The sequence below is a fragment of the Urocitellus parryii genome, chromosome 12 (genome assembly GCF_045843805.1).
Source record: "Urocitellus parryii isolate mUroPar1 chromosome 12, mUroPar1.hap1, whole genome shotgun sequence".
NCBI lineage: Eukaryota > Metazoa > Chordata > Mammalia > Rodentia > Sciuridae > Urocitellus > Urocitellus parryii.
Window position 1 is genome coordinate 51,228,083 of NC_135542.1, and position 25,600 is coordinate 51,253,682.

The 25,600-nt window shown below is 51.0% G+C and overlaps 1 protein-coding gene across 5 annotated transcripts in view; it reads right to left on the reverse strand.

The window, feature by feature from the left end:
- Otof (otoferlin) overlaps nt 1–25,600 on the reverse strand; it is an 83,794-nt gene that overhangs the window by 28,988 nt on the left and 29,206 nt on the right. For 4 of the 5 annotated variants that reach the window (XM_026393650.2, XM_026393450.2, XM_026393589.2 and 1 more), the window contains exons 4-8: nt 19,524–19,623; nt 16,781–16,962; nt 4,914–4,987; nt 3,472–3,598; nt 2,935–2,989 (exon numbers count right to left, since the gene is read on the reverse strand). In XM_026393650.2, the coding sequence (XP_026249435.2) occupies nt 2,935–2,989; nt 3,472–3,598; nt 4,914–4,987; nt 16,781–16,962; nt 19,524–19,623 (538 nt within the window). Of the gene's footprint in view, nt 1–2,934; nt 2,990–3,471; nt 3,599–4,913; nt 4,988–10,867; nt 10,913–16,780; nt 16,963–19,523; nt 19,624–25,600 lie in introns of all 5 variants that reach the window. The other variant, XM_026393514.2, reaches the window with a different exon arrangement.

Consider the following 25,600-nt stretch of genomic DNA (forward strand, 5'->3'; position numbering starts at 1 on the left):
CTACTTTTCCCAAATCTTCATTTTAAATCACTTTGGATTTGGAAGTTTCTGTCCCCTTGGAGTGGTCATGGTAAATAGACTTGGGGCTGCTGAACTTGGCATCAATATGCTACCAGGTGTGAGTGAGCAGGACTCACCATGCTACAAATCTCTCAGCTACCAGCTAAGACACCAGCTACCCACGAGGTTGGGTGAGGGTGGAGTGAGTGAGATGAAAGGATAAAGGCATCCTCAACAGAGGGAAACTCTGGGCAGTGCCAGCATCTGCTCTAAGTGGCTTCTTAGAATCTGCCTTCTGGCAGGGTCGGGATGCCTTGGGATGGTTTCACAAGACCAATTAACCAAAATGCCTTATCTCAGCTAGTATGAGTATTTACCTATAATGGAACAGGAAAGATGGCTCTTGGTGCTTCTCATCTCGAAGATGTGGTATTGTAGTTGCTGTGCTTTCATGCAACTTCTAAATATGATTTTACTGGAGTGAATTATTTTCCTTTTTCTTTTTTTCCAGTGAGTGCTGGAGATCAAACTTCAGCACCTTGTGCATGCTAGGCAAACACTCTTATCACTCACTGTGCTACATCCCCAGCCCTAGTTTCCTTTTTTATAAATAAAACAAGAATCATTTCTAAAATTATCATTCACTGTATGCATCAAATGTGATAAATAGCCTGAATATCAAGAAAAATCCACATATCATAAGTCACGGTGTTAAGAAATCAGAAACCTGATTGCAGTATGAATGTTGCCGGGAAAGAATAGAAATGGGAAAATGAATATTTACTCATCGAAGCAACACTTGAACCACGAAAGCAAACATTTCTATTTGGAACTTGAAGTCCAGAAGGACTGAGTGACAGCTTAGAATCCAAGCTTCAAAGAGGTTCAACAATCACCATTTCTTCAGGGAACCAAAAAGGAAGTAGGGCCAATTAACTTAGCTCTGGAAGTTTACTTTGATGAGCATAAATAGACACTAGAATATTCTTTGCAGAGTAGTTTACAGAGTCTTAACTTCCAATAACCTTTTTATGCCAAAGGCTTAAAAAAGTCCCATTGTAACCCATTCCCCCTTCAAAAAAGGCTTTCTGTAACTCAAGACTGGAAAGTAGATGGATGTCGTTTAAGAAGTCTTTGGAGGGAAAATATCTAGTTAACAAAAGTCTCTGGCAGAAAACAGTTTGAAAAACCTTTGAAAACAAGCAGTAAGCAGTGAGTGAGCTAAACCAGGGACCAGAAGGGAGCAACTGTCCAGGTCTGACCCTGAGTGCTGTGGTCCGACGCCCCTGGGTCTGAACCTGGGCTCTGGCCTTGACTCTCTGTGTGATCTGGGGCAAGTGCCTTAACTTTCTTGGCCTCAGTTTCCTGAGTAGTTGTTAAGAGTTAATTTAAATGGAGACACATATATTGCTCCTAGCACCGTGCCTGGTATATAATAAATCTTCAAAAAATAAGTTACATTAACAACAACAACAACAACTCCATTTCAATGTTTCTTTATGAGACAGGCCTGTGGCATGGTGTTTGAGTTGGAGTCTTTGTTCTTTGGAGTTTTTGTTCTTTGGAATTCTCTGGTTCTAAGCATACGGAAGCAAACCCTTGGGCCCTTAGAAAGCCCTCAGAATCCTCAGGACTCTTTGTGTTTGGGTTTTGGCAACATTACTTAAAACCACCAGTGTGAGTCTGTTGGACACTGCCTGGGGCCATTTTTCAAGCCCTTGGGAAGACAGTTGCTGAGAAGTGAAGAAAAACTGAAGCATGGATTAAGGGAGAGGAGGTGAATCCCTGGGGAAACATGTTCAGATGTGCCTTTCCCATAGAAAGGTGGCTCTCGTCACTCACGTCATCTCCTGAGGGAGGTGAGGAGAGTGGGGGTTGTGCATGAGCATCAAAATAAAGCTCTACCCTGGGAGAGGGGTTCAGTCTGATTCTGGGGCCTGGTGCTGATACCCAGACAGACCATCCACAAATAGGGAATGAGGGCCAGCCAAGCGGGGTGTCCTTAGAGCTCTGTCCCCCTCGACCACTCAGCATACCCACTCAATGCTAAGAACCTATATTTGGGTCTCACTACCTTCGGGGGAGGGTCTGGAGCAAGGCAGGGCCCCGGCACCTGCCTCAGAGATTCCTCCTCCTTCTCCCCTGCTTCCAGTTTATATGCAAGTAGAAGGTGCTCCTGGCTTGTCCACCAGCCTGTGTGTAACTCTGTCTCTCAGGCTCTGGTCAACTCTGGGAGAACAGAAAAGATTGAAGGCCTGGCCCTAGCTTTGCAGCCATGTCCATCCATGTCCTGTCCCAGCAGCCATGCTCATCACCTGTCCTGCCAGCGTTGAGCCACATTCATAACCTCACAGCTGCACACCCCTCCCTGTCTCAGCCTGTTTGTCTCCAGTTTTGAAAATATACAAAGAAGTTTTTTTAATATCAGAAAATGCAGAGAAGCAAAAAAAAAAAATCCACATTCCCACTATCCTGATATAACAAGACTGACATCACTTCCAGCAATAGAATAATACAGAACAACAATTTAAAAAATCACCCCAAAAATCTTTCTCCAAAGGCTAGTATTCAACTATTTGAATACTTTGTGTGTGTGGGTGCGCATGCATACCTTTGCCTGCATGTGTTTCTCCTTGGTCTCTATGGTTTTTCCAGGCCCCTCTTACTTTATGATGTCCTGTGCTGAACACAAAAGCCTGGAAGGGTTTTGACCAGCACAAGCAGAGCTCTCCAGCTCCTCTCTGGGTTTGTACCTCAATATTTCTATCCTTTCTAGGAATGCCTCCCAGGAACAAGTCGACTTTGAGAATTTATATGCAATTTGGGGTTTGCTATGACTCCTAGATTCATGAGACAGGGTCTATAAGGCACATATGGCTAGAACTGCCCACCACTGCAGAATCTATAAGGCAGTAGGCCTCAGGTGCCACCTACCTGGTAATCCATGGGCCTCCCGGCACTTGGCTCCATCTTGATGTCTGGCTTAGATCTGAGGAGGAGAAGGTACCATCAGGCCTAGTGGAAGGGGTGTGCTTGTGGGGAGGAGGGTGGTGGCAGGGTTAGAGCTTGCAGTAGGGTGGAGGGACAGAATCATGGTCTGCAAACCCCTAAGAAGAATGCCAAATAGAATGAGGATTAATTGTCCCCTGAGGTCCCTATAGGAGAGGACTAACCAAAGATAGAAGTAACAGGGGCCAGACATGAGGCCACCAGGCTGAAATGAGGGCTGGCAGCTCCGTGCCTTCCCTGGCCTGGAGGTGTTCAATGGCTTGGGAACAGGATGCAGCAGCTGCATTCTGCCTGTGCAGGGAAGGGGTGAGAGGGACACCCAGGGAAAAGAAGAAGGGGAGGGGCCAGGAAAGAGCAGTCCATGGGGCCTGATTCTTCTCCACACAAGTTCTGAGCCTGGCAACTGAGATCCTTTCTGGTACAGTGGAGACAGTTGGGGATGCTGGGTTCATGCCAACTCACCGCTTGTTGGAGACATTGGTGGTGAGAGCAGTGACTGAGGCCAGAGACACTGTGTCAGGATCCAGCCCATCTCCCAGTCGAATGGCCAAGTGGTCAAGGTCCTCCATCTCCAGCACTGCTGGTTCATCTGGGGAAGAAGAAGGGCTGGTTGGGTGGGTGGCAAAGCTAAGAATCAAATTTAAGGTTTACTTGGTAGCATCTGCTTTGAATGGGAGGAGGGTGGTGGCAGTGTATACTTGCAGTGTTTTCTACCCAATCTTGGTCTTTTATTTTTGATACTATGTTTGGTCTCATTTTCTTTTTTATTTTAGTTGAATATAACTCTTTCATTAAACACCATTTACTAAAGTGGAAGAAGGTAGGGAATAAAGAATCCATACTTACATGGATAACAACTGCTACCTTTAATTGAGTGGTTACTAAATGCCAGGCACATGCCAGGCACTTTACCCATGAATCTCTAATCTTTATAGGGAACACCTGTCAAGGTAGGCATTATATTCATGTCATAGATGGGAAAACTGAGGTTTGTGAGGGATCTTATCCATGCAAAATAGTTGATGAAATTCAGGACCCAGCCCTGTACTGGTGTGTATTAACACACTGAGATGAAGAAATGACAACCCCGAAAAGCCACCCAAAGGTGTGAGTGTGGGCCTCAGCCAGCAGTAGCACTCTCAGTCTAAGGAGAAGGCACAGCAGTAACTGGCAAGTAGCAAGAGGTAAGGACAGAGATTTGGGGGACCAGTGGGCCACAGAGAAAATGCTGGAGATGGTGGCCAGGAGACTGAGAGTGGGCACGTGAAGGGCAGGTAGCTCCCACCCAGCTCTCCTCTTCACCACATTTCTCCTCTTCTGTCTGTCCCCCTTTCCTCGTGTTGGACATCTGTCTTCCCCTTCCCCAGCAGCGTTCTCCCCGAGGGACTAGTGCCACAGGCCACTCCGGCCTGCCAGGACCTGCCAGTTGGCTGAGGCCAGGCTGCAGCCTGGTGAGAGGACGGTGACTTCTTCCACTGAGAAAGCACTCCTAGGACTCTGGTTCCCCCAACCCACAAGAATTGGCTAAAAACTGTTTCCTACTATTTATTCCTTCCGATTAAAAATCCCTGGGTGCTGTAAAGAACAAAGGTTAGGGGAGAAGTGAGGACAGGAAGCCTCCATCCGGAAGAGGGCTCTCTGCCCAATTCCAGACTAGTGGTGATGCCAAAGGGCAGTGCCCATCCCGACCCCTGGAGCACCATCCCTAGACGACTTGGGCTCTCAGGGCGGGGCCTGGCTCCAGCCAGCCAATAGGAGGCCAGACCCCGCCCAGGTGGCTCTGGTTGAACCAATCCCAGAAAGTCCTGTTTGGGACCTGCCCAGGGGGCGGGGTTTGATGTGATCACGTGCGAAAAAGTGGTTGAGAGGTCAGGACCAGCCACCGTGGGGGCCAGGTGACCTACCTTGTCTATGGGGGTCCTCCTTGTGGGGCCGGTTCTTGCCGAGCTTCATGGCGGAGAACACGCTCCTCCCGGCTCTGTGAGGGGGCCGCCAGAATGAGGTGGAGGGAGATGGACGCACAGAGGAAAACACACCAACACCCAAGAGCCAGCCGGGGTGGGGGCACGGAGAGAAAGGGTGAGGGGTACCCGGGCCCCTCGGCTACTGGTCCCAAGATACATGGGTGTGTGTGTCTTACTTCCCAAATTGGGAGCCACAGGGGAAGTGGGGCAGAGGGAAACCCCACCGCCTGTCTTGGTGCCAAGGAGGGGGGCGGGCCCAGCTAAAGTGGCCTGGAGCTGGAAGGAGGTGTTACCTAGAGCGCCTCTTCAGCTCCCTCAATCCAGTCTTCTCAGAGCTCCCGAGCTCTACAAGGTCCCCAAGCTCATCCTCCCTGTCCCTGCATCCCACCCTAGCTGGTTGGAAAGCAAGCCAGATGATCAGAGACAAAGTATCAGAACAGAAGGGCAGGGCTCAGGGGGCTGGGAGAAACCAGCTGTTCAGTTCTCAGATGGCCCAGGTGCCCATGCCTGCTTTGCATTCCCCCTGCCTCTCTGTGGCCTGGGATTCTCCCTGGTCCCAGCGAAGAGGAGACTACCCTTTCCCATTTCTCTTTAGGGCTTTTACCTCTTCTGCCTGTCTCTTCTCTTTCAGAAACCCTTTCCCCACCCCCAGGAACTTATGGCAGCTCCATGGTTCCTACCTCTTTTTCTGGCTTGGTGTGGCCTTGTGCCCCAGAGGTAGTAGTCAGGGGGGGTGGTGGCTGAGGGAAGAGGGCAGGAGTCCTCACTGCCCTTCAGTGATGTCCCTGTAGCTGAGCCTGAGGTCCTTGGAGCCAGGAGGGACCAGCAGTAGGATCGGCAGGGGGTAAGGTGTAGTATTCCATTACCCCATCCATATTACATGAGCGGGACACCTGACTCTCTGTACTTCCCCTTCTCCTCCTCCTGGGTGTGGCTGTCATCCTTTAGGCCTCATTGGGGAAAGGAGCAGGCCCACCCCTGACTGGCTTATTACAAAGCCCACCATCTTTGTGTCTGCATCTCCCTGTGGAGGCTTGACAGTTTTTAAGCCCCCACATCCCTGCTCTTTATGCTGTATAATGTGAGGTTGGAGAGAATCTTTCTGTTGTTTTAGAAATGTCCTAGAAATCTCAAGTTCCTCAACCCCAGATAAGCCAATCTTATTTCCCAAACCTGGCTCTATCTTAAACCCAGGATTTTCTTTACTATTCAGATACTACGGAAGGCATGTCTGTATCCCCCGAGAGGCAATCAAAACCACCCCTTTCACATGACATCAGCTTACTAATGTTCATAAAGAAGGATAGAAGAAGGCTGGGGTGACAGTGGTATGTCTCCCCTTGACAGTATCCTATTGTTTAGGGAATAACAATGTGAAGAAAGAGGCTCTATGAAAGGAAGCTGATGTCTTTGGAATTATCTTAACCGTAACATTAAGAGAGTAAGTTATACACTCATACCTGTAAAACATACAAAGTGGCCAAACCATAGTATATAACTTATAAACAAAAGTATAAAACTTTTCTTGAGCAACTACTGTGGGCCAAAGGCTCTTCCAGATGTTTGCTCATTTCATATTCCTAAGAATCCTGTGAAAGACATATACTTCTCATTTATCCAAGGAAAAGCTGAGGCTCAGAGAGATGAAAATGACTTCACTGTCCCACGTAAGTGGCAGACTTGGGATTGAAATACAAAGCTCCTGTCTCCTAGTGGCAGTATATTCACTTTGTGTTGGCCTCAATGCTTGGGGCTATTCTGAGTGTGAATCCCATCCTGACCATGGGGACTTTGGCAAAAAGGTTCCAGGGCCTGTTGCCATGGCAATTGTGCCAGTACAATTTGCAGATTGGGTTGTCTTCTGTGAAGAGTCCCACATAGAAGGGGCTCATTCAAAAACAACCCAAGCATCAACACTTTTGGAAAGAGAAAGCTGTATTTGTTAAGTTGCTGGTAACATAGCATTGGGCAGATCAAAAACCCATCAGAAACAATGGCATGGTAGCAGGCAAAGGGGCCATGCGTTTGACCTACCCACAAGCATCCTGTGGTATCTCACCCCTTTGGGGGCAGGGTGCCAGCTATATGCTGACCTCTGCAACAGGCCTGGCTATAGGAAGCTTGACTAGTGTGGACCCTCACTCTACTCCATGTCTCCCCACCTGTCCCTTCCTGTCTCTGAGTTTGAGACTCCTTTCTGCCCAGCTTCACTGTTCATCGACTTCTCTTGAATCACCCAGGAGTCTCCTGGAGGTTCAGTCTTTGCCCTTGTACAATCTTGTCTTAGCCATTCCTAGACTGGGCCATTCTTAGAATCCTCATTCCATGTGTGAGCTGCACAGTGTCATCATCATCACAGTCTGCTCCAGTCAAGGGGCCCTCCACTCCCAGGGGCAAGTGTTCTGGGATAGCAGATCCAAGTGATCCAAGTTGGGTCAGAAGAAGCCCCACCTGGAGAAGCCAGCTGCCCAGCATCCTGGGACAGATCTGGCTCTTCTGCCTGAGGCCCAGAGGAATGGCCAGGCACCACCACTACCACAGCCACCGTGGTGGCTTTCTGATGCTGATCCCATGTGCCCACCCACTGCCCCCCACCATTTGAATTAGAAAGTCACTTTATTCTTTAAAACAAACATCATTGGAAGTAAGATTGATACTTTTTAAAAAACTATAGTCATCCAAAAATCTCTACCGTACCCTGAAGCAATTCAAGAGAGCAACCCCTCCTTCCCAGTTCTATATTATTTAACCATCTGAAGTTCACTGATAGTATTCTGGGAATGTCTCAAAATGGCATGCTTGTCTCTTGATGAAAAATGTGGAAATGTGTGACGATAGATATAATTTCCAGAGGATCTGTGCCTCTGCTGGTTTCTTCTAGACGTGGTCATCAGTGACCTGCACCATGGGCAATAGAGTATGACGTCATTGCCACTGCCTTTGTAGTTTTCTGATTGCTGACATATCAGAAGATCACTACAGGAAAAGCCCTTCCTGCCTTATACCAGCACCAGTTCCTAGCAAGCAGTGTGCTGGGCTCTCTTGGCAAAGGTAAAGGAGATTTTTAAAAAAATAAATGTTAACTTAGTCAGGGATTTTTGAAGAGTATCCACTTGTCTTTAAAGACTCCTTTAAAATATGTATTTTTTGTTTCTGTTGTCCTGAAACTTATAAAAAATTTTGAAATTAAAATTCTACATTTCATCTAATTGGGTTCTGCAATCATTGAAGATAGAATGTGGTAAGAAACAGACAAAGAAGCCAATAATCAACTCAGTGAAAAACTACTTTGTAATCAAGTGGCTCCTTATTCATGGGCACATTAAACTTGAGAAATAGGAGCAGAGGGAGGGTGGCCTCTTAGGATGCTCTGAAGATTTATATTCACATTTGTTCCCCATGGCTGGGTTCGCCACAGTTAGAATGATATATCTAGAATTCTCTCTAGAGGAAATATTTTAAAATTAGTGCACTCACTGTAAACTCTTCATTTATGGATCTGGTGATTTCTCACGGCCCAGGGCTTATGCCCCACGATTGGCTTCAACTGGAATTGCCAGGGAATTGCCAGGCCTTAGGTAACTGGGATAAAAACAAACTCCTATGTAAGAGAAGCAGGGTCTGTGATGCTTCTTTGCACTGTGTAAGCAACAAGATTTTAAAAACTTGGGGACATGTTTCTAAGCGCCCTTGATGGCTTTATTTCCTTTATTTTCCATGCCCCAAGTACAGTAAATTTCATAATTCTACATTTCATCTAATTGGGTTCTGTAATCATTGAAGATGTCTTTGAAAGTGTGTTGAATTTCATTTAGTTTTGCAAATAGCTTCCTATGCAGGAGGATAGGAGGATCCTTCACCCAGAACCACTCGTCTCTAAACTGACCTGTTTGCACCAGTAGCACCGGTTCTTGAGAGACCCACAGGAACTTGTCCTGACCCCAGGAGTGCTAGGGGTCCTCAGTGCTCCTCATGTGTCTACTATTATACAAAACTTAAGCAAACAGTATCATGGAAATACATTTTCCATCTTCCCAAAGTGACTTATCCCAGTGAGCAGACCTTCTTTTGTGGATCGAATCTTGAATTTCCCCTACTGCAGCTTACATCTATTACCATTTATTTCCCCTCAGCGTAGATAAAAACTAACCAGCTTTGCCGCACCATCTCCTTTCAGAGACTGCAGGCTCTTCTCTTCCCAGGCCAGAGCCTTGATTTGTTTACTCTCTTAGAAATCCCATTTCCCTACTCTTCCTTAGTCTTATTATGCTCCACATTAAAATAATAATACATGCTGGTTTGCTTTATCTCATATGATAATGGGAGATGGCAAAGAGCTAGTGGAGGTTGGGCTAGGGAACCAGAGCATATTATGGGCCCACTACCAGGACAGACTGGGGAACTGGACATCAAGAAGGGCATTGCGATCTCACACAGAGCCTGGTGACTTACGTCTCATATATAACCTTTGAAATCTAAGAATCCCTGAGGCCTTTCTCTAGGAGGAACTCCCCTTCTGCATCCCTATCATCTCCCATTTGCCCTGGAGTTCAGCTCCCTGGTTTCCTCTCCAAGCCTTGCCATGCGCTCTGCCTGAGACTTCAGCAAACTCTTACAACCCTCATGTCCCTGGGTGGAGCCGGTGGAGCCATCCCCGCGTGGTGTGGTTGCCTCCATCACTGTAGCCTTAATGCTGTGTTGTCATAGCTGTTGCTTGTGGGTTACAGGCGAGATGGGAACTCAGGGTACTTATGGTAAAGCATGGGAGAGGCTATGAGTTCCTTGGGATCTCGATGTCAACAGGCACAGCGCCCATCAGTGTGAACTCTAGACACACAATGGTGGCATTTCCATGGTATCCTCACATGAACTAATTTTTAACTTATTGGAATTACAGTTCTGGGAAAATCTCTGGGGCGCAGTTTCCCCATCTAGAAGATAATGATCATGGTCCTGGCTTTTCAGCCTCATTGGTATATCTGGAGATTTAATTAACTATAGTCAAGTGCTCTAAACTTCTTGGGTCCATGGTGAGCTCTGGGGGTGGGGGAAGGGGTGGGACTCCCTGTGTGTTAGTTCCATCTCTGTCCCTATCTCCTGAAACTCAGATTTGTTATCTGTAAAAAAGGGAGTTGGCCAGAGGTCCCCTCCAGTGCCCTGACTATTACTGCCCTTGTGAATTTGCCTTGTGATGCTTTCTCCAAGTGACAATGTGCCTCTGGGGGAGCCCACGAGCCCAAGGTAACCTCAGGCCTCCTGCCTTGACAGACCCGGATGGCTGGCCCTGCCCTTCGGTCATCTCCCAGACAGTCCTCATGTCTCCTTTCCCTTTGGGGAGTGGAGATTGCGAGGCTACCAGAGAGTGGCCATTTCTCCTTAGCTTTCTGGGTATCATGCTCTGGCACACCTTACAGCCACCCAGTGCCCACAGCCTGTCTTCCTTGGGCCTCCATTGCTGTCTGTCCAACTGCCCAGCCCTGGCTAGACTGGCAGCAGTGTGTGTGGGGATGACTAGTGGCTTCTTTTGCATCCCATCTTTTGCCTCTAGCCTCACCTTCCCTCGCAGGGAAGCTTAAAGGCCTGACTCACAGAAGTGGCAAGTGAACCGAAATATGGGCAAAGAACAGGACACTTTTGAAAGGTGATGGGGTCACTCCCAAGAACCAAAAGTGGAAACCGGAAAGCCTGGCCACCTGCCCGCCCCCCCTCCCCCTCCCTTCTCCTCACCCCCCTCCATGGTCCATGGACTGACCTCCCTCGCCCTGCATGCTCCCATGCTGGCTCCACCAGGACAGCCCATGCCTAAGCACCCTCAGATGGGCCCATCCCGCCCTCGGCAGCCCTGTGGTTAGGAGCTGGCACCCACCGGCTCTGCCCTGGCCTGGGACACCTACTTGTGCTCGCCATCTCTGCCTCCCTTGGTCTTCTCTCTGCCTTTGCTGAGTAGGGAGAAGAAATAAGGAGACAAGGGGATGCAAGTGAGAGGATGTGGACCAGAGACACTTGCAGTTTTAGACCCTGGCCCTGTGGACCTCCATACTCCCTAGGGTCCTCCTTGTCCCACAGACCCTCACCCGTAGTTTTTGCTATAACAAACCAAAGTGTGCTGGGCAGGGATCACATGGCCCTCAGCTTTGGAGAGAGGGGAAGGGCCTGGGGTACCAGCCGATCCCTTCTACCCCAGGCTACAGGCTGGTGATGATGGAAAGTGTGTTGCAGGTTCTCCAGGGCCTTTTCTTCCCCCACCTCCTTCCTTCATCCTGAGCTCCCAGGCGATGGGGTCCTTCAGGGAAATAGTGGGCTGAACCTTCTTCAAGAGGGTTAAGGGTACTGGGGTGCTGTCAGGAGGACATCTGGCCTTTGAGAAGAAAGGTGGGATGGGGGCAGTTAGTAGGCTACTACTCCAGGGCTCAGAGCAGTGGAAGAATGGTGTTCCTTTAGGGAGGCTTCTAGCAATGCTTCTGGAATATTCCTCTCAATGCTTCCTCAGTGAGGATGAAGGAAAGAACGCAAATAACCATTAGCAGATTTTCCCCCTTCTCACATACTGTCCTGACACAGACCTTGCCCTGGTAGACCTGATCACACACCCTGACAGCTCAGTCTCAGGAGACCTCCAGACACTCGGTCAATGTCCTGCACTAGCTGGCTAACCACGCAAGCAGATCAGTTTGTAATTCAGAGAGGTCAATATTAGCCAGGTCTCCGGCTGCCACAGTCAGCTGAGACTACTGAGTAGAGAAGAGCTCACTCTGGAGTGGGGACACTGTCTCAGAGGCCCTGTGCTGGCCCAGCCTGACTGGTCTGGGATCTGGTTGTTGTGGGCACCCACAAGGGCCTCTGAAGGCTGCTAGGGCTTGCTCAAGGGAGCAGGGGCTCCAGTGAGCCATTGCTCAATGGGAAATTTGCTGATCTCCATCTTCACATTAATCCAAGGAGAGTAGCTTTTCTCTGAGTTGCTATTTGAGCTTCTGAGGAAGAGGTGCATTCCCCCTCCCCCACCCTGTACTGGTGATTGAACCCTGGGGCCCTCTAACACCGAGTTACACCCCAGTCCTTATTTTATTTTGAGACAGGACCTCAAAATGAGTTGTACAGGCTGACATCAAACTTGGGATTCTCTTGCCTCATCCTCCCTAGTAGCTGGGATCATAGGAGTATGCCATTGTGCCTGTCTCATTTTTGTATTTTAAAGAATGCTGTGACCCTGGAAAATCTGTCAACCTCTTGCAACAGAGGAACCAGGAGGGGAGGTCCAACACCGGGAAGTGGGCAAGAGTGGGCAGAAAGGTGGACTCAGTGTGCTGAACAACAGGCATTGAGGCTTTCCTCTTTTATTTTGGTCTTTGCTCTAAAACTACAGAGATGTTAGGTTCACTCAGTGGGGGATTTCTGTTCCTCTCTCCTCCTTACCTATTCCAGGCCTCAGACCCAACAAAGGGAACACACACAGGCCCATACTCCCGGAGTGAGGAAATGGAGAAGGGAAAGGCTATGTCTTTCTTTGAAGAAAGAATACTTTTGTGATTTTACTATGACCACTGTTACTGCTGCTGTCAACATTAGCAGCAGGCTGTGCCATAGTTAATCTGCCTTGTGAAGTGGACATTCTTCTTGTCTGTTTCCAAGTGAGCTTGCAGAGGCTCAGGCTGCCCTTATTCAGTCAGCCAGCAAACCATGACTTCATGTTCCATTTGTGTGGGGAAGCCCTGGGTGAACTTGAACTCCCTCCTAGAGTCCACATGGTGGTTTTGGTGTCCCTTCCTGGTTGGGTAAGTTCTGTTCCTCAGCCAGCATTCTAGCATTCTCTGTGTGAGTCTGGCACTCAGCCTTAGCTCAACTCTACCTCTTCTTTAAGCCCCATCCCCATGCACATCCCCATCCCTATCTCCATCCCTCTTTTCATTGTTAAAAGCAGCCACAGAAGAGCAGGATCAACATGGCGACCCTGTGGGATTCTAGTGCTTACTAGGGCCCAGGTACTTCATGGTGCTAGGCCTCACTAGGTCTTGGGCTGGGGGTGGCCCAAACATCAGGTGGAGCAATGGAGTTGGAGAGGAATCTCCTGAGCCCCATTCACCCGTGATCCAGGCATGACTGGCTGATCCTGGGTCCTCTGGAGCTGCTGTAGGTCTGGAGCCAGCCTGGCGAAGGGATGCAGGGAAGGCTCTTCTAGCTCTCTGGGGGTGGAGGGCACTGATAAAGGAACACCGAGGGCGAGGCAGGGTGTACTGCACCTCTACACACCTGCCATACTCAACCCTAGCACACAGCTGTGTACCTCTCTCACAGTCCCTGGCCTTCCATACATGCCTGGCTGCCAGTGCCTGTCTAATTTTGTATTTTAAAGAATGATGTGTCATTCTGTCTCAGACATGGTGGGTAGGTCCTTGGCTTCTACAGATCTCCACTGGAGTGGAAGAATGTCCATAGTGGATAAAAAGAACACCTCCTGTCATTCCTCCTCCCAAATGAGACTCAGCAGACAGCAGCCTAGAAGGAGGCCCCAGGTAATAGAGGGTTGGAGGGCTAGAGCAGGTAGAATATGAGAAGGCGCAAATGTTTCAGAATACAGGGAATCTGGAGAAAATGTGCAGGCAAGATTAAAGCTGAGGCTCCTTTCTTTGTTCTAAGAGACAGAGTCACAGCAGAGGTCAGCATCCAGCGCCGTGTGCCACTCCCTGTTGTCACGTAAAGTGTATGCATGTGAATGTGTGTAAACACATGGGCATTTTTGTGTCTTTGGGGCCAAAGTCACCTGTCTTTCCAGAGGCTGAGGCAATGTGTGCCAACATGCAGGGTTTGAACCCTGATTTTGTGCTCCTGAAAGCAGAGGGCTTATGAGAGCTGTGGAAGTGGGGTAAATGAGACTCCTGTCTCTGCCCAGGGGGCCGAATCTCCTGTGTGGACAACATTCAAAGACCCCTTGCTATAGCGTGTCAGCACTAGGAAGGGACTTGGACCAAAAGGTGCTGCTTGCTCATTTGGGGTCAGGGTAATGTGGAGCCTGAAGAGGAAGAAAATGAGGGCTGCCTGAGCACCTGTCACCTGCCAGGCACTATGGTGACCACACGATTACCTCTACTTCTCCCAACACTCCCGTGGGTATCGGGGAGCCCATCTTACATATGGGAAGGTGGGTTCCAACAGCAGAGCTGGAGGCTCTCGTTGTACTGCACTGTATCCTGGCAGGATTCTGCCTCCTGGGAGAGTTTTACGAGAGCCGACAGGAACCAGAGGCCCCTGATTGGAGGCAGGGACTAGAGATGTGGGCAGAATAGATCAGAGGTCATGCCACTGAGCTGGGCCTAGGAGAGGTGGAACTGTGGGAGCAGAGGGTTCACAGGCAGTGGCTGGGTTGGGGGTTGACTGCAAGGCCTGGAGACAGGGTGTGGTGACAATAGCCAAGGCCACGGTGCTCTCAGGCCAGGACTGGCAGCCCCCATGGCAGGCCGGGAAAGTGTGTGCTCTCACCTGCCCTCCAATCAGGGTGGTGGCACCTGGAAGACAAGAAGCTCTGGCAGATGCTGTCACCCTTGCTCAGTTCCCAGTGGCTTGGATGAAACCCCTCATCCTGCTGCTGCTTCCTGGGAGTAGCCATGTGAAGGTGGGGGCGGGGAGGGAATGGCGGGCTGTGCCGAGGGGAAGGGTGGGAGGAGCCCTCTAGCTCTATGTCCTTGGTGCCCAGAACTCTCTGGAGGTCTCAGAACTGAGTTACATCTTGTTTTTCTAGGCCCCCTTCTGTAGGACTGGCTTGGCATTACCTGTGCTATAGCCACCTACAGAGCCAGCCCTTGGCCACCAGGAGCTCCCAAGAGAGCTGCTTCCTATGGATGCTACCTACAGGATCCAGAGCACCCTGGGTCCCTCAGGATGTCAGAGTTGAGGGCCCAGCCTGCCAATCTGCTGAACTCATGCTTACTACTGTCCTGAGGGGTTGGTGACATACCCAGAGTCACTTAGCTGGGGAGTGGCAGAGTCATGATGGAATGTAGCTCTCGTAATTCAGGTCAGCACTCCTGTCCCTACAACTGATGGCCCTCTTATGCTTCCAATCATGTCCTGATAGAGCCCTTTCTTAGAGGTCTCCTGCAGTCTCTGAACCAGCCCTGCTCAGCTCTTCCTTGAGTGGAGTCAGTGGATGGGGACCAAGTGTCAGCAGCTCCTCGGCCCTACTGGGTCTCTGCTCCTCCCCTCAGCATTCTAACTCCATTCCTGATCCTTTGCATGGTCCAGGACAAAGAACCTATTGTCACCAAACCCTCCCTGGCAGTACTTGGCTCCTTGATTACAACTCATTCTTGAGGGTCCCCTTGGCTCTCCTGACAACAGGGCTGGGGTTTTCATGGCTTTTCCTATTTTAAAGTCGAAAGGACAGGGTCAAAAAGGTTATGTGACTTGCCCAGGGCCACATGGCTAGTAAGAGGCAGAGTTGGCACTTAGGCTTAGAGTCTGAGGGGGACCATGGCTGGCCCAATGTAGACAGTCTCAAGGTTTCTTAAGCTTGTGTGGGGATGGAGGGGTAAAGAAGCGCGAAAAAGTTCAAGTGTGAAGAAGGAAAATACATTTCCTAATAGAAGCGAATCACTTTCATTGCACTAGTTGGGGACTTGTGTGTGTGTGTGTGTGTGTGTGTGTGTGTGTTTTCCAGCACAGGGACTGAGTGAACTTTATTTGGGAAGGAAAGGGTAGAAGGAGATGAGAGGAAGATGCTTCCAGGGACCTAGAGGATCCCTGCTCTCACACAGCCTGATCCTTTAGGCTTATGGGCATTTCTCACACCGTTTCCAGCCATCCTGGAACCTGTGGCCATCTCGCTAGCCTAGCCTCGATCTGGCCTCTCTGTGCTCAGGGAGTAATGCAATGGCATTTCCTTTATTGAAAAAAATAGTGCATGTGAGCAGCTCATGGGACGCCTGTGGAATGACACAGCTCCCTGTCGTCTGCAGGTGGCAGGACATTTGCAGGGATGTATTCTGGCCACAGAAGTGCCAGGACTCTTTTTCTTGGGTGGGTGGGAGTACTGGACCTATGGGGGCTTTTCCACAGAGTTCCATCTTCAGCCCTTTATTTTTTGTTTTGAGACAGAGTCTTGCTAAGTTGCCCAGGCTGGCCTCAAACTTCTGATCTTACTCCCTCAGCCTCTAGAGCTGCTGGGATTGTGCTACCATGCCTGCTGGGACTCATTCTTTTTTCTTTTTTCTTTTTTTTTTTTAGTTGTTTATGGACACAATATCTTCATTTTTATTTATTTATTTTTATGTGGTGCTGAGGATCGAACCCAGGGCCTCACACATGAGAGACAAGTGCTCTACCACTGAGCTGCAGCCCCAGCCCCCTGAGACACATTCTTAGCAGAGAGGCTGGGTCTCAAGCAGGACTGTTGGCAGGAAGAGGCCTCCCTTTCTAGGGTGTCTTCACGGGGCCAGGGTGCAGGCCAGGTTGTCTGGGCTTGGTTGGCCCTGCTGGGTCTTGGACTAGAAAAGTCAAGGCCTCCTTGTTCCTTCTCACATTCCCCGAGGAGTAGGAGGTCCAGCCCCTTCCCCTCATGTTAGAGCTTAACCCTGAGAGAGGCCTCTGATCCCTGTGGGATCCCTATCTGAGTCCCCGCTGCCTCCTCCGTGGGCTCTTGGGGGTGCAGGTGAGGCACCTTGCCAACACCTCTGCCCGCTTCGTATGTTTCTGCAGCAACTCAGCCCTGCACTCCAAGCCCGGACAGGCCTGGGGGGGGGGGCCTTCCAGTGGGATCAGGCTTCCTCCCCGTGTCTTTGGGGGCAGTGGGTAGCTGGAGGGGCCCAACCTGTTACCTCCGGAAGCTCTTCTCGCCTGGTGGCCGGGAGCTGGGGCGGGATCCAGGGATCAGCCCATCCGTCTCCTGGCTGTCCTTCTCTTCCTCTTGAAGAGACTCATCTCCCAGGAAGTCTCCGTCATCCCAGGAGCCCACCTTGCCGTCTGTCGCCTGATATCGAACCTCCACACACAGGCTGGTCTGGCGGGAGAGAGGGGTGTGAGCAGCTGGGATGCCAACCATCGCGGGCCCGGGGAACTCTGCTGCTTTGTGGTGTTCATGAAATGCCTTCACCCGACTTACTGGAGGAAGGTGAGGGCAAGTATCCCCCTGACTATTTTGCAGATGAGAAAAAGGAGGCTCAGGAAGATGGACACTGCAGACTCAGCCAGCTCTATGGGAACTGGCCCCCAATCCCACTGCATTGACTCTGCTCCTCTCTGGTGCCCAAGGTCAGGGGCCCACCCTGGACAGGTGAGCCTGGCAGTGGAGGTGGGGTCTGAGTCCATGATGTCATTCAGTGTCCCCAAAGATTAGGTCACTTCCTCATCCTCAGAACTGTGGCTGCCTGTAGGCTTGAGAGGGGGTCTGCCTGGCAATGTGACACAATGAGCTAAGCTTGCCCTCCAGGTGAGGACCCAGGCCCTGGACACCCTACAAAGGCATGGAATCAGCATGTCTTTCTTTTTACTCTTCTGACACCCACCTTCCTACCTGGAGAGGAAGGGATCTTGGGGTTGTCCTGGGCTTTTCCTCTGGAGTAAATAGAGCACCAAACTTGGGCCCAGACTTAACAGTTGAGAATCCTGATGGGGTTCTTGCTCTGTGTCCTTTGGCCACTGACCTGAGAACTAGCCAACTGCCCCCACTGGATAGTGAAGACTCCTGCCAGTTCCCTCCTCAACCTACATGGGTGAACAGAGGCCTCCCGGACATGGTTGCCCTTCCACACAGTTCTGGGGGTGACCTGCTCATGCATCTTGACAGGCAGCCTTCCCTCAGCACTTGGACCCCCTAATGGCCAAGCCTGCATTTCCCAAGGGAAGGGAAAGGTGCACATGTTTTCTGATCCCTCCTGGTGCTAGGTGTCTTGCTAAGAGGCTTCCATGTGAACTCATTTGATCCTAACACTTCAACCTACCCTGCCTAACAAATCAGGAGGTAAGCAGCATGCTTACGGTCAGTTCAGAAATGCTGGAGCTGGAATTTGAGTTCAGGCTCCTGACTATAAGCCCCATGTCCTTCTGAGCCAATGGGATCTCTCTGGTGTGATTGAGGATGTTGCAGTGGGAAATGGTACCTGGATTTGGAAGCCCTGGGTCTCAGAACTACCGTTGATGTAGATCAGCTCTCTGACTTTGGACATCCATCCCCGTCCAGAACTTCAGCTTTCCCATCCATAAAATGGCAGGAAAGGTAAATGCTATATGGGCTAGAGAATCTGCATGTCCTCTCAGCTGAAATCCTAGGTGGCATTCTCGAAATCCAGGCATGGCTGTGTTCCCACCCATTTCCTGGTTCTTTCCCATCTCCCCTCCCACACTATATTCTCTTCACGCAGGCTGCCATTTTCTCCAAGCCTTCCATTCCCATTGGTGTCCACAGCTTGTTCTGCATTCCCTCTCCCCTTGCTTCGGTGGCTGAGACTCCACCCTCTAACTTCAAAAAGCCCACCCTAGCCTGAGAGAGAGTAGGCCTGGCTCAGAATGGCCTGGCTCAGAAGCCCCAGATGTTTTTCTTGTTCTTATGAGGCCATGTGCTGAGATGCCAAGCCACAGTATAAATTTCTGCCCCACTCTGAGCACTCTTCAGAGAGGGCTCCTTCCCTTTTGGGTCCTGAGGCTGCAGTCCTGCCCTCTGAGGCTCTTTCTAACAGTTACTACATAAAGGCATACCTTATGCAGACCCTTGGAGGTGATGGGGGGACCATGGTACAGCCCCTATTACACACATGAGGCCAGGAAATGACAGTTAACAGTATTATTTATTTATTGAGCCCTTACTATGTGCTCTCCCATTCTAAACACTTCCTGTGTGTTCTATTTAATCCTCAGAACAATCCTGAAAGGTAGATACCATACTTCTGTTCACTTTGCAGATGACACGTTCCCTGCCTAAGTCACCGTTAGCAGGTGGCCTAACCAAGATTCATACCCGGGGCTGGGCTCCTCACCACCATCTCAACTGCCCATGGGCGTCCAGGGAAGAGCTGGAGGGGACAGGTGAGAACAGAGCCTGGGGGCTGGGTGGCCAGGGCTTTACCCCTCCTTTCTTAGGACATGTGTTAAGTGCTGGACGGTGTCACAAGGGCACGTGTGCTCAGGCTGAAGGGCTGGAGTATGACAAGTGGAGTGAAAAATGAGGCCCCTGCCCTCCCAGAATGACTGGCCTTTGAGAGGAGCCAAGTCAGATGCACAGAGTGGAGGCTCCGGGCCCAGCAGGCCTCAGTCTGGCTTTGGATGATGAGAGAAGCCTCCTTAGTGATTCCCAAGTGGAATCCAAGTGGAAGGACTCAATGGAAGAGAAGGAATGGCACCTTCCATCTCCTAGTGTCATTATAGGAAGGTCTGGGGTATCCATGCCACAGAGGATTCAGCACCGGTCACCAGACTGAGTGTCTCTACCAGTGTCCTCAGTCTCTTCTGCCCACCGTGCCTTGCCATGCAGGCTCTCTCCAGACCACCCTGTGTATCGGGGAGAGGGAGTGAAGCAGATCCCCTCTCCCTATGATGGGAACGTCCAGGGACTCTGGTCACACCCACCTTGATGATAGCATTGTTGTCATCGATCAGAGTCTCGATCACCTCCACGTGGTTCTCCTCCACCACCTTCTGCAGCACCATGCGGAAAGTCCCGATCAGCCTGTGAATGGCAAGGAGGCATGGTGGCTTTACACTAGAAGCCACAGTGAGGAGCAAGGCTGGCATCCCAAGGGCCATGAAAAGCTGGGAAAGAGACAGGACTCCTGGGCTGGTGCTAGAGATAATGGCCCAGGAGTCAGGGCCCACCTGGTCAGGGCAGCATGTCCAGAAGGGTACGTGACCCCTACAGGTGTGTGTGGTTGTATGTGTGAGGCCTGTTTTCTCAGGAGAGTCTGGGGAGAAGAACCCTGGGATAAATAAAGTTCATGGCCTGGGGCCAGGGCACAGTGGGAGTAGGTTTCAGCTGAGGCCCTCCAGAGCAGCTTCCAGGGGTCCAATGGAGGCTTCTGGGAAGGACTGAGGCTGCTGGATACACAAAGCTCCTCCTTTCTACCTCTTAAACCATGGGCAAGGCTGCCCATCGCCAATACCACGTCGTCTTTTATCCTCATCCGCAATCCCCAAGCTCCTCGAGGGCTAGGACCTGTGCCACGGCAGAATCCCATGTTCCAACTGCACAGCAGGGGACAGGCATGCAGCATTGGGGTTAGAAGCACAGTCTGGTGGTCAGAGAGACTGGGGTTTGAGACCCAGCTCTCACATCAGCGAGGCATCTGTCCCTGGAACTCATCTATACTCTCTGAGTCTGTTTGCTCCTAAGCTGAGCTAACGACCCCTGTCTCACCAAGTGGATGAGATGCTCTAGTTCTTGTTTGTGCAGTGCCTCTAGGCTGTGAACCAGGGTCAGTGTATTTTCTCTTTTCCACATAGTTTTTAATTGCTACATTACAGTCCTAAAAAACAGTGGGATTTGTTGGTACATATTTGTACATGCACACAATAGAACAATACAATTCCCCAGCAATTCCCCTTTCCCCCTCTCCTCCCTCACCCTGGTCCCTTTCCTCCACTCCACTGATCTTGAGGTCCTCACGCCCACACTGGTGGTGGTTTCTATGTCCTGCCTGTATTTGATATTTCCTGCATGCTTAGAGACCTCAGTATCTGTTGGCTGAATTAATTAGTGAGCAACAGTGGGTGTCCCTGCTCTGTCCCCTGCTGCTCTGGGACAGAGCAGGGTCCTCAGAGAGGTGAACTCACATGGTGTTTCCATCTGGGTCCGTTAGAACACATACCCCATTTCTGTAGAAGGAACAAAGACCCTGGGGACATGTACCATGTGTGAGAGCCGGAAGGCTCCTGGGGTTCAACTGTGCTGCCCTTGGTTTAGAGAGGAGGAGGGTGGGGCTGAGAAAGGAGACAGGAACATGATTAATGTCACATCTGGCCAGGGCAGCATGTCTATGAGGTACATGGCCCCCTAAAGATGTGAGGTGAGGTGTGAGGTGAGCTATCAGATGAACTCTGAGACGTGTTCGACGTCTATACCATCCTGAGGGCTATGGAGGATGAACACTGATTTAAAAAAGAGCGGGCGGGGAATCCATCTGTGTGAAGAAGAAGTGCTGGGAGCAGCCATGTTGGAGACGTAGGAAATGTTTCCCTCCAGAGCTCAGAGCCCCATCTGCCAGCTGACTCCATCTCCCTAAAGGTGAAATTGTCCGTCACCCCTCCAGTCTAAAACGTAACTGGGCTTCTAGCCTCTTCTTAGACCAGCCCCAGGGAAGGCCCAATCCCATCCTGGTGTCTCCTCAGCTGGAGAAACGCCGTGTGTGTATTTCTGAGGAGTATCCAGGTGACGCTGATGCTGCCGCTTGCAGTGCACACTCGAGAACCTTAATTGCTACATCACACTTTGCCGACTGGCTCTTTAGGACACTGTCACTCCACCAGGACCTGCTGCAAGCTAGAACTCAGGCACATCTGTCCCCATCTTCATAGGCCCAGGAACAGCCAAGAACGTTCCCCAGGTTCAGCAGAGGTTCTGCAGTGTGTGACAAGACACCCCCAGGGGGCAGGAAGGAGCTGTTCACCTGCAAGTGCTCAGAGAAGCCTCTGGTGCCTTTGGGGCTTCCCTTGCCTTAGACTTGGGAGGGTCCTGAGAGGACAGCTTGTCCAGCGCTGATGTCTGAAGCAACCTCCCTGACCAGGTTTTGGAGCCTCTGCTGGACACACCAGTGATGGGCACCAGGACCCCACTACTCCACGAGGCTCCCACTGCTAGGCCAGTCTCCACGGCCTTCATCGCACCTCAGGAGGACTGAGTTTAATCTCCCGGAGAATCCCAACCCTGCCTACACCCTGTAGACTAAATGGCCAGTGTAGACAGTGGAAAGAGCCAGAGTCCGGAGTCAGATATGAGTTCAGCCAGCGGAGTCTAAGGGAGATTCCACCACCTGGCAGTTGTATGCTTTCTGGTTTGTGCTCCAGCCTGTCTGCAGGCCATGCCACCTGCTTCCCTGAAGGGTGTACAGAGACACTCCTTTGAGGTGGGGCAGGGTGGAGGGCCCAGGCAAGGCTGTTCCTTTGCAGGCTGGACTCTGGCAGCAGATCCAGGCTGCCACTGACCCTCCCACCTCTGCCCAGCCTCATGAGCCTGAATAGCCTGGCTCCAGCCTGGAAGCTGGGCATCCTCAAAGGGATCAACTTGCCGCACCTCCAGGGAGTGACTTGGGGATTTTTGACTCCTAAGAGCCCCTTCCAAATAAAAATAATATTCTTTGAAATGGACAATTGATTGTATCTAAGTCTTACATAAAATATTAAGAAGTTTACAAAACCTTGCACCTTTTACAGGTCTATAAGCAAAAGACAAGGTGTTTGCCGTGGAAACAGCTTCAAAACAATGGGAATGCCACCATCAGCCCTCCTCGCAGGCATTCCCTGGGGAAGGAGCCAGGAAAGATGGGGCAGGAAAGCCCTTGGCTCCTGCCCTTGTGGCAACCCCGAAGCCACCCTGCCCACCCAGCTGCCTTTTGCGCAGCCTGGCCTTAAATACAGCAGTTCTCTCTCCTCTGGGTGGTTCAGCACAGGACAGCAGCACCCAAGGTGATGGAGGAAGGGTGGGCTTATCTACCCCTTGGATGGCAGGGTTGATTCCCTGCAAATGGAGGTAAGAGGCCATGTGGTCTGTGAGAAGGAGCACTGGCCTAGGGCTCAGGAGGTTGGGATTGAAAACCCAGCTCTGCCCTGAACCTGCCGTGTGACCATGGGCAAGGGCCTTCTCTGGGAATGTTCCCCCCAGGCTGTTTGGTGAAGGATCTGGGAGTTAACCCCACACCCTCTGCAACTTCCCTTATGTGGGCCATTTAGCTAAGCCATCCATCACCAGGAAGAACCCTGCTGGAAGAACCCGTGGATGTGCCTGGCTTGCAGGGCAGGGCCAGGGGGGTCTCAGGTAATTAGCCAGTAGGGAAGGAGGCCCCGGTGTAGATGGGTCTATAGACTGACCACAATAGATTGGCAACTGGGCACCAGAATCCTATCAATAATTCATTGTGTCCCCCTGGGAGCCGGTGTCAAATGCCTCAGGCCTCCACTGCGCTCCTGGTTTCTGAATTATTCAGGAACCCTGGCATCCTCAGCAGCCAGGAACCTGGCAATTGGGCCAGGCCATTGCCCCTCAAGATCCTGGACAGGCAGAGCAGGATGCCCAAGAACTCTGAATCCAGCCTCTCGTCCTCCTGGGAAGCTCAAGTTTCCTGGAAGGAGGCCCTTGTTCCAGGCAGCGCCAAGCAGACATGGAAGACTCTTTGCTCTGGACTAGGATGCTTCCCTGTTTCCCACCATGTCTCCATCTCCCAGAAACCCCTAGATCACCAGGTGGGGGGCAGATGGGCCTTTTCTTTGGCTCTGGGAAATAAACCCAGACTCCAGGATGGGAAGTCCTGAGCCCCACCTGACTCCAAGCACCCCTCCCCGCAAGCTGGCCCAGGTCAGGACGGGCCTGTGTCTCCACGAGCCGTCTTTCCTTACCCCCATCCCATCTCTCAGCCCACAGTGTGCTGGACATTCTCTGGGTTTCTGAGAAATTGCAGACCCTCTCCCATCAGGCCTGGATGCCCCTTGAGGGTTCCCCTGTCTTCTCTTGGATGGGGACAGGAAGGGTAGGGAGGGAAGGATAGGAAGCAGAGCCCCTTGGGGCTTCCCTCTCTCGGCACTAAGGACACCTGTGTGCAGCCTTAACTCCCAGCATATCCCTGTGTGGCACGGGGAGGCTTGCTCTGCTGAGCTCTAAGGCTCATGGAAGCTCTGACATCTGTGGACTGGTCCCTGTTGGGGTTCCTGGGTACCCTTCCTGGCACTCAGCTTCTGATTCTGCCTCCTCCCCACATCCACGTGGTCTGCATTGGACCCTTCTCTTGTTCCTGTGACTCCTGTCTTCATAGGTCACTTGGGTATCTCACCCCAGGGAAGAAGGCCATGCTTCATCTTGGGGATCCCTGGAGAGGTAGGTGTCTCTGACCAACCTGTCTTGTAGCTACCCGAGGCAGCTGCCTGAATGCTGTGACCTGCTTCAAGGCAAAGAGGAGGCCTCCAGGCCCTGAGTGTCTTCCCTGCAGCCCTGCCAGAAGCTCAGAAGTGCCTGTGCCCCACACTCAGAGGTCTCCAGGGCTCCTAATAAATCCCACAGAATCAAATACTCCTCGCAGCCCATGAAGCCCAGCCCTTCCTGACTCGGACATCCCCACGTGGTCTATTCTGGGCTCACCCTCTCCCCGTGCTGGGGGCTCCCATGGCAGTGCATTGGTTGGAGTGCCCTGACTCTGCCATCTGCTTCCTCCAGCAAGGCAGCCTGGTCCTCGTTTTGCTTAAGCACATGTTTTCTTTTCCTCTTCCCATGGCAACAAACCTCACACGAAGGGCCTGTGCCTTGATCCTTCCTTTTAGCCCCTCTAATGACTGGCTTGGTGTCCGTCTGGTACAGGGTGTTCCTTCAGTAGATGTTTGGCGATGACTGGCTGGGTGGATGGATGGATAGGTGGATGGATGAGTAGATGGACAGGTGAACAGATGAATATGTCCTTTATGACCTTCTCCTTTAGGCTTACATTCTCTTGTCATAAAGCAAGGTTTAAAGTCCCTTCTCTCAGGCAACCCCAGGTGTTGTCTATTGAAGTTTTCTGCAACCAATATAAGAAGAGTGGACCCCTCATCCTCCCTGGCTCAGATTGAACTACTTCTACTGATATGACCTAGGATTCGGTTAGATGTTTTTGGTTTGTACTTTCCTCCCACTGTTGAGTCACACTGAGCCATCACTGAATGAATATCTCCACACCTTTTTGGGCACACTGCAGTTAAGACATGACCTCCTCCATCTTACACAGGAGCAACTAATTTTGAAGCCAAGATTAATTAAGTTTTGAATCCAAACTTTATATTTCTCACATTTAACCACAATTCTAAATTGTTCAAGTTCTTCTGAATTCTGTATGTCACATGGGAAAAAGGGGACACCCTTATGGGACACCTCATAGTGACAATGCTCATGTGGAGGGTGTACTTCCTTTCCAGAATGAAAGCTCCTCCAGGCCGGTGCCTAGTTTTGTGCTGACACACAGAGGTGCTCAGTAAACATTTGTTGAATGAATGAGCGGCTCTCTCTCATTCATCTCACAGCTGCCTTTTGTGGCAAATGACACAAGAAGACACTGAACTCAGAGGGGTTATGGAGGCTGCCCAGGGTCACACAGTAGATGACTGACCTGGGATCTGAGATCATGCTTGTCTTCTAAACCATCAGCCAAACTGCTTCCCAGCTTCTGTGAGACAAGTTCATTCCCAAGGCCCCAGATGGCCAGTAGGACAGTGTCAGCCATTCTGTCTCTAGCTTCTCTCATGGGTTGCTGTCCCCCCAGCATAGGGTAGAGGGGAGCTTAAAGAAAAGGACAGGAAGCCTGGGCAGGGCTGGGGACAGAAGGGTGGACAGGAAGTGAGGTGCTCTTGGCTGACCATGGTTACTCTGAAATGGGGTCCTCTGAGGACATCATGAAGGAGCAGAATGGCAGCAGAGACCAGCCCAAGACCTCTTTGGTCTTTGAAGATCTGCCCAGGGCAGGCCAGGGGTGCAGGTC